The 8,929-nt window shown below is 36.5% G+C and overlaps 1 protein-coding gene across 2 annotated transcripts; it reads right to left on the reverse strand.

The window, feature by feature from the left end:
* Window positions 1-1,008: 1,008 nt before the first annotated feature.
* Window positions 1,009-7,933, reverse strand: LOC306853867 (polymerase delta-interacting protein 2-like). Of its 2 annotated transcripts, none has more exons than XM_079391522.1 (11): window positions 7,540-7,933; window positions 6,547-6,622; window positions 6,354-6,466; window positions 6,166-6,262; window positions 5,959-6,034; window positions 5,273-5,380; window positions 5,052-5,188; window positions 2,486-2,512; window positions 2,220-2,345; window positions 2,055-2,134; window positions 1,009-1,848 (listed from the first exon to the last, which is right to left on the reverse strand). In XM_079391522.1, the coding sequence occupies exons 1-11, from the start codon at window positions 7,722-7,724 to the stop codon at window positions 1,734-1,736; spliced, it is 1,140 nt and encodes a 379-aa protein (XP_079247648.1). In that variant the 5' UTR covers window positions 7,725-7,933; the 3' UTR covers window positions 1,009-1,733. The 2 variants fall into 2 exon arrangements, with proteins under 2 accessions (XP_079247648.1, XP_079247647.1); XM_079391521.1 differs by having other exon boundaries at window positions 1,023-1,848; window positions 6,547-6,628; window positions 7,540-7,927.
* Window positions 7,934-8,929: the final 996 nt, after the last annotated feature.

Consider the following 8,929-nt stretch of genomic DNA (forward strand, 5'->3'; position numbering starts at 1 on the left):
CTGCAACATCCTCCACTTGTGTTTCAATCTATAGTCGAGAAGGCACCACTGCCTTGGTACAGTTAACCAAGTGGAGCAGACTGTCGCTATTGGGACTGCTCCAGTTCTGCACTATAGCACGCATTTGAGTACTTTATAGGAAATGACAGAATCATTCACTCGTATGTGCAATCCCATATCCCCGTATATGCGTAGTCATAGATTCTCCTCAAGTTATTTTTTATCATTGACTTGTGCGCTACGGTAATAGTTGGGCTTTCTTTGCTGACATCTGGCGTTTAACACATGGCATGTCATGTGCTGCAAAAATATTTTTAGACGGAAAATTTGGAATTGAAAAAAAAAAAAAAAAAAAAGTAATAAAACTCTTAAAGCAACAGTTCACCCAAAATGAAAATCTGCTGACAGCGTACTCAAGCTCAAGCCATTCAAGACGTAGAGGAGTTTGTTTCTTCTTCAGAACAGATTTGGTTAAATTTAGCATTACATTCTTTGCAGTGAATGGGCCATCAGTTTGAGGGTCCAAACATCTGATGAAAACGTAACAATAATCCACATGTTCTGGATTAAGCTGGAGAAAGCAAGATTATGGACAGGACTTGACTTTGGAAGCAACAGTTTCATGTTAAAACACCTTGATGGATTTGTTTTTTATAAACAGCTTTTTGCTTCACGAGATGTTAATTGATAGTGGAGTCATGTGGATTACCGTTCAGTTTTTTTAATCAGCTGTTGGCACCCATTTACTGCAAAGGATCCATTGGTAAACAAGTGATGCAATGCTAAATTGATCCAAATCTGTGCTGATGAAGAAAATAGTTATTCTGCATTTCAGACGGTACATTTGAATTTTTGGTTTAACCATTCCTTTAAAAAGTACTATGGAGTATTGTTTAAGGTAAATAGATGTGAAGTAACTGACCTGACATATTACTGATCCTCTTTCAAGCCATTTCTTTGTGGAGAACAGCAACACACACATATAGGAATACCACTTCAAATCATAATAAGAACAGAAATTTGGAAATGTCATTTTATTTATGCTTTTACAAACATTTACAGTAAACAGTAAAGCAGTTCATCATCCAGTAGTTTAAACCAAATATATGATCAAAGGTTGGTTACAAGATGATGATCTCTAATACAGTTTTATCCCACTTGGCTTTCTTAGTCAAACCACATTTCACTGGCTGACTTTGGCATGGCCTTAGAATAATCTTTGCAGCAAGCCATTAATTAGAATACTTGCATTTGGAGAAAACACATTTGGAAAATGTCCACCAACTGTCTTCTCTAGAATATAAGTAAGGAATTGATGATAAGAGGGGTTTAAACAAATTGACAATACGCTTGATTAATGCTAATAAGCTTATTCAATTGATGGACACAGCCTTCCAAATAAATAGAAGAGAAAAAAAAAAAAAAAAAAAAAAAAAAAAAAAAATTAAAATCCTCTTAATACAGCCTTTTGATGTGCAAGAGTTTGAAAGAATCACATCCCCGTCGCACACTTGCATCACATCATTTAATAACTCATTTTAACTTACTATTCCTTTTTTCCTTTAAAGATATGCAGTTGCTACAAATATTCAGTGCTGCAGTCAGAGACTGAAATATGCTTTGCTAAAACCATTGTATATTAAAGGAGGCCTGATAAGGAAGATAAAACATGGAACAGCCTGTAGAGGGATGCTGAACTGAGCCTGATGGTAGGCTTAAAGGGTGCAGGTTTATTACAAGGGATAGCCAGTAGGAGGAGCTTTGTCATACTTATTGCTCTCTAGTGAAAAAGGTGGAATGCGCACGTCAAAGTGGGAGCCATCTGTCCTCTCAAAACAGAATGTCCCCCTAAAAAACAAACGTGATGTTCATGCGTCATTACTGAAACACAACATAACTGAGTGAAATCACATCGTCAATTCAGATACACCAAAAACAAGCATTCAGCCATCCAGTCTAACAGATGGACCACATTTTCTGGCTACATGATTTAAAAATAAAAAATTAAATATGTAACAGTTAGCATGGTTGTAAGAGCATGTTGATAATCTCACCACATGTGTCCACTGGGTGCCTGAAGTGAAACATGACTGCTGTATTGAAATGCTGGCTGTTCATTTGACAAAACAGGCTCCTGGCGAGATAATAGATTGCATTTAGCAAACAAATCTTATTTCCATAGTCTTTAATTTTGGTTTATGCTTTTGCTAATTAATAACCTTGCCAACCACTCCTCTGCCACGGACTGTTTCCAGAGTCCCTGAGAGACTGAAGATCCTCCAGTGTCTTTCCCTGAGTTGAACCACCTCATTGCCCAGGTTCTCCAGACGGATGCAGTACCGCCACTGAGGAAAACATCAACATTATCTCTAACAGGTCACACACATATACATATAATCCTTTTATTGAGTTATATATATATATATATATATATATATATATATATATATAAAAAAAAAAATAATAATTCGGTAATTTTGCCTACCCAGTACACATGGGAGTTTTGAGCCTCCTGTTGCCAAACAAAAACAAGTCAGAATTATACTTATTCTAAATAAATAAGCATGCATAAATTATGCTTTTCTTCAGCAAGCATGCATTAAATTGATCAAAATTGACAGTAGAGACATTTGTTACATTCGTTACAGAAACCAAGCTTTTCAACAGTAGTGTATAGATCTTAATCTGGTTAGATGCCTTATTGAATTTAAAGGGATAGTTCACCCAAAAATGAAAATTCTGTCATTACTCACCCTCATGTCATTCCAAACCCATAAGACCCTTATTCATCTACAGAACACAAATTCAGTGCATTCACAAAAAAAATTTCAAAGTATTCACAGCGCTTCACTTTTTCCACTTTGATGCTACAGCCTTTCCAAAATGGATTATCCTCAAAATTGCACAAACAATACCCCATAATGTCAACGTGAAAGCAGCTTGTTTGAAATCTTTGCAAATTTATTAAAAAATAAAACGAAAAAAAATTCACATGTACACAAGTATGCACAGCCTTTGCCATAACACTCAAAATTGAGCTCCGCTGCATTCCGTTTCCACTGATCATCCTTGAGATGTTTCTACAAGTTCATTGGAGTCCACCTGTGGTAAATTCAGTTGACTGGACATGATTTGGAAAGGCACACACACACACACACACACCTGTCTACATAAGGTCCCACAGTTAACAGTGCAAATCAGAGCACAAACTAAGCTATAAAGTCCAAGGAATTATCTGTAGACCTCCGAGACATGATTGTATCGAGGCACAGATCTGGAGAAGGGTACAGAAATTTCTGCAGCACTGAAGGTTCACAGAAGCATGTAGTCTGTTACCCTTAATGGAAGAAATTTGAAGTAACCAGGACTCTTCCTAGAGCTGGCCTCCTGGCCAAACTGACCAATTGATGGAGAAGGGCCTTGTCTAGACTGGTGACCAAGAACCTGATGGTCACTCTAGTTGAGATCCATGATCATATATGCAGATGGGGGAAACCTACAGAAGGCCAAACTCAATCCTCAATCAATACTTGGAATTTGTATAACAAAAAAAGGACCCTCAGAAAACTGAGAAACAAGACTGTCTGGTGAACCTCAATTCTAAGCATCATGTTGGAAGGAAACCAGCTCTGCTCATCACCTGCAGGGTACCATCAGAGTAGAAGAAAAGCTCAATGCACAAAAAATATTGAGATAGCCTTAATTCACTGATCATCCTTGTCTTTAACCCATCCACTTCCCCACCCTTTAACCCAACGGGTGGGGAAGTCGTGGCCTAGTGGTTAGAGAATTGGACTCGTAATCGAAAGGTTGCGGGTTCGAGTCCCCGGCCGGCAGGGATTGTAGGTGGGGGAGTGAATGTCCAGCGCTCTCTCCACCCTCAATACCACGACTGAGGAGCCCTTGAGCAAGGCACCGAACACCCAACTGCTCCCCGGGCGCCGCAGCACTGGCTGGCCACTGCTCCGGGTGTGTGTGTGTGCGCATTTGTTCAGTACTCACTTGGATGGGTTAAACGCAGAGCACCAATTTCGAGTATGGGTCACCATACTTAATACGTCACGACTTTAATGAAAACCCAGTCCAGAGCATTCAGAACCTCAGACTGGGCAGAAGGTTCACTTTCCAACAGCACAATGACCCTAAGCACACAGCAAGAGTGGCTTATAGAAAACTCTGTGAACGTCATTGAGTGGCCCAGCCACAGCCCGGGACTGAACCCAATCAAATATTTCTGGAGAAACCAGAAAATGTGTGTCTGCCCGCATCCAACCTGACAGAGTTTGGGAGGTGAAGAGGCAAGGAGAAGAATGGCAGATAATTGCCAAATGATAATGATCAAAGCTTGTCGCATCATACTCAAAAAGATTTGAGGCTGTAATTGGTGCCAAAGGTGCTTCAACAAAGTATTGAGCAAAGGCTGTGAATACTTATGTACATGTGATTTTTAATAAATTTGCAAAGATTTCAAACAAATTTCTTTCACGTTGACATTATGGGGTATTGTTTGTAGACTTTTGAGGAAAATAATGAATTTAATCCATTTTGGAATAAGGCTGTAACATAAAATGCGGAAAGTGAAGTGCTGTGAATACTTTGAATGCACAGTAAATTATCTTCTGAAGATGAATGAAGGTCTTACAGGTTTGGAACGACATGAGGTTGAGTAATTAATGATAGAATTTTAATTTTAGGGTGAACTATGCCTTTAACGCAAATGAAAACAGGGCTGTGAGGGCCTTCACATTTGCACTCATTATATAAAAGTCCTTTAATCACACTTCAACTCATAACTTTTAAAACTGTTTTGCTTCTGAAAGTTTTTATTTTAGGAAAGAGGTTTTAACTGCTAAACAATGGTATGTTGTTAAACAACTCCACTGAACGGACTGTCCTTCTATCCCTCACAACCTCTTTTCATTCCTGTCAGAAACTAATTATAGCACTACCATGACTAAGGTCTATAATACATAATAACGTATACATTTAGTCTGTGTAAAGTAAACTGCAATGAGAAACTGTTGCAACACATAGCAACCCTCTATTCTTACTCTCATGCCCATGTAGAAGGGGATGACAGTGACACGGATGTTCTCTGTGGTTTCACGGTGCACATCTGAGAGCTCCAGCCAGGGATGGTTCTTCTCCTGCCAGGCCCGTAGGGTATCTCTGGCAGTGAACGGAGGATCTAAATAAACAGCGTGAAAGCAATCTTTCAGAAACATTTTATCAGTAAATGTTTGAATAATCTGCTGCAAAGTGGACTAGTTACTTCTGGAGGGGTTAAACATGAGGAAGCGTTCAAACAGCTCATGCTGGATAGGAACTTGCTCAGTGGAGTTATAAGGCAGGATGTCTTCATGACTCACATAATCCAGACCTGAAAGACATTAATAAAATGTGGAAAAAATTAATAAAATAAAAGATGGAACTTTAAAAAAAAAAAAAAAAAAAAAAAAGCTACCCACTATATTTAAAGGGATAGTTCACCCAAAAATGAACATTCTGTCATTAATTACTCCCCTTCATGTCATTCCAAACCCATAAGACCTTGGTTCATCTTCAGAACACAAATTAAGATGTTTTTGATGAAATCTGAGAGCTCTGTGACCCTCCATAGAAAACAATGTAACCGAAATATTCCCAGACCCAGAAAGGTAGTAAGGACATTGGTAAAATAGTCCATGTGACATCAGTAGTTCAACCATAATTTTACGAACCTACGTGAATAACTAGTGTACAAAAAAAAATTATAGAAAAACAGCAACTTTATTCTATGCAGGGTCAGAAAACTCTTGGATTTAATCGAAAATATATTAATTTGTGTTCCGAAGATGAACAAAGTTCTTATGGGTTTGGAGCGACATGAGGGCGAGTAACTAATGAAAATGTTCATTTTTGGGTGAACTATCACTTTAAGGATAGTTGCATCTTTATGTGACTGATTAAGAGAGTTACCTGGAATTGCATACAAGGCCCTGCTATCATCGTGATTCGCCAGGAACGTAACTGCTTCAGTCTGAGATCGCTGAGACTAATGGTGACAAAAACAGTCACTAAGGTTAAAAATGGACTCATGATTGCACTAAAATCATTAAGTCATCCAAGACAAACATACGTACATTTCATTAATTCACTATTTGCATGTCATTTGATGCCACTTACTATGTGAGGGCAGTCTCTGGTGTCTATGAGGACCTGGTAGTATGTATGCATCTTGCCTTTCACTTCCTTAGAGCCATGGGCTGTGGAATCTGGCTTACTGAAAAAGCACACGACAAACAGGACCATTGAGCTGTAACAGCTGCGATCAGGTATAAGCCTAAAAAAAAAAAAAATTCTCTACTACATACCTGTCAGCAGCAGCAGCAGCAGCAGCAGCAGGACTCACATCTCGATCATACAGACGAGCGTGCCAGGGGAACAACACAATGCCTCTATAACCAAACACACTGTGCAGGAATAGCTGTGGATTGCACATGTAGAATTAGAATATCGATCAGAGGAATCAGAATTAAGACTTTTGTGATTAAAATGATCACTGACCTGCCCAGTTTCATATTTGCCATGCTGCTTAAGTGCTTCAAATACTCCAACAGGCTCCAGTATTTTCCCCTCCGGTCTGTTTCTGCCAAGAATTAATCAGTTTAAAAATTTTTTTTAAGTTGTAATATCCCATAGCTGGGATTCCATACAGCAAAAAATATATTTCAGGAGCAAGAAAATATACTTACGATCTTAAATAGCCTACAGGCAAATAGTAGGAACAGCTTTTAATGATTTAATAATGTTTATTTTTTTGAATATATTGTAAAATTGCTATTTTTTTAATATTGTAATGCATGTTCCTTGTAAATTTCTTCAAACTTTGTGAAATTATTTTCTTGGATTGAAATACATGGAGAGCAAAACAACAATGTCTTTAAACATTTTTAATTTAAATGCCTTTTAACATATAAATATAAAAAATTTATTAAAAAAACAATATACAAAAAAGTGGCCAAAATATATTTATGGAAACATATTTTGAAACATACTTAAAAATATATTTTATTTTTTGTGTATGGTATGATAGTGGATGACACCATTGAATTACACATCCCAGCAACTTGCGGTCAACAAGGTTAAATATTGCACAACATCTGAAAAAAACTGGTTTGAAAACAAGGCTGAGGTTTGTCCTTCTTGTAGGCCTCATTTTGTGCATTGGTACCTGTCCCATTCCAATGGAATTTTAAAATCAACTCAAAAGTAGTGTCATCAACACATCTGATTCAAGATTCAGGCGTCCAGACACTTAATAAAAACAAAGCGAACTGTAGAACTACAGAGTTGAGCACTGAAACAATATGGCAGTAGTATTGTATGCAAGCATGTGAATCCTTCAAACAGCTAATATGAAACATGACAGCTGATATTAAATTCTTAATAAACATAAATGCATTTCACAGATACATCGTAAAAGTATCTGCTGCAACTACAACTAACGTAACAATTATGTAACGTTAACAGGAGGACATTGGCTTTACTAGCTCTTACCGTGATGACATGAACCTCGTCTGTTGAAAACTGGACAGCCTGCATGCTGAACACAACGGCTGGGCTCTTTTCGGATCTAATCCACTGCTAAAGTCTATTGCGCTCAGTATTCTGTGAGTGCATTTGTGCTGGTTATATTTACTAGCAGTGGACAATAAGCCCCGACGTATTGCACACGCTGCCATCTTCCTTTAGCTATCTGCACATCAACACGGTCAATATCGTATATGCTAAATCCAAAACTCCAATTTAAAGCGCGCGAAATTCAGGAATATTCAGAAGCACCAGTTTTAAATTAGACTTAATTAAGTGTTTACCCTATTATTGCAATATCGCACATAACAAACTAGCACACATTTCCCATAACGCACTGCGACCGGAAAACGTCGATACTACACTTATGTCATGCTAAAAATCTGCTCCTTTTTTCAAGATTTTCTGATATTGATGATATATGCTGTTTTTGTAATAATGAGAAAGAGATACTGACTCACTTATTTTTTGACTGTAATGTCGTAAACAAGTTTTGGATTGATTTGGCAGATTTTATATTTAATTTAATGAATATTAATTATTGTTTTACTTTAAAGGATGTTACCTTGTATTATGAAAATAAAAGCAATAAGGATCTAGAATTTATTGTTAACCTTTTTATTTTATTAGCAAAATTTCACATACATAAACAAAAATATATTTAATTATATTTAAATATATTTTAAAAAATTATATTTCTTCAATAAGCCTGTTAAAAAACAAAAAGTCTGTGAAATGTTTAAAATGCTATGATACACTCTTCAATCCCCCTGGTATTTTGTAATATCCTTATTTGTTAAAATTTAATATGAGCTATGCTTTTATTTATTATTTACTTTTTCTTTTGTCTTGTTTGGTTATATTTTTGTGTTCTTATCTGTATGTTACCTTTTTCTGCAATAAAAAAAAAAAACCCTGCTCCTTTTGTGCTACATTTGCTGAATTTTTTTAAAGGTTTTTCTTTTCCAGTCTCCTGTTATTTAATGGAAATTACATTTAAGTTGATTCGTTGATTTTAGTGCTCTCTTAAATTACTTAAGAATGATATTAATACCAACTGTTCTTTCTTTTCAGAAAACCCTGAAACCTCTTTACATTTATTCTGGAATTGCTCTTACACATCATTTGGTGACATTCTAGATTTGATCAAATGTTATGTGAATCCTAATTTTGAGTTTACTTATAGAAATGTAATTTTTGGTGTATACTTATTTCATAAACCTTATTTCCTGTTAGCTAAAAGTATCATATTTAAAAATGTAAAACCTTTTTAAGATTCAAACTTGAAAAGAAAATATACTTTGAATCTATTGAGTTCTCTACTACACTCATTAAGAACAATGGCTTTGCTAAAGCA

This window comes from Barbus barbus, assembly GCF_936440315.1.
Source record: "Barbus barbus genome assembly, chromosome: 34".
NCBI classification, from domain to species: Eukaryota; Metazoa; Chordata; class Actinopteri; order Cypriniformes; family Cyprinidae; genus Barbus; species Barbus barbus.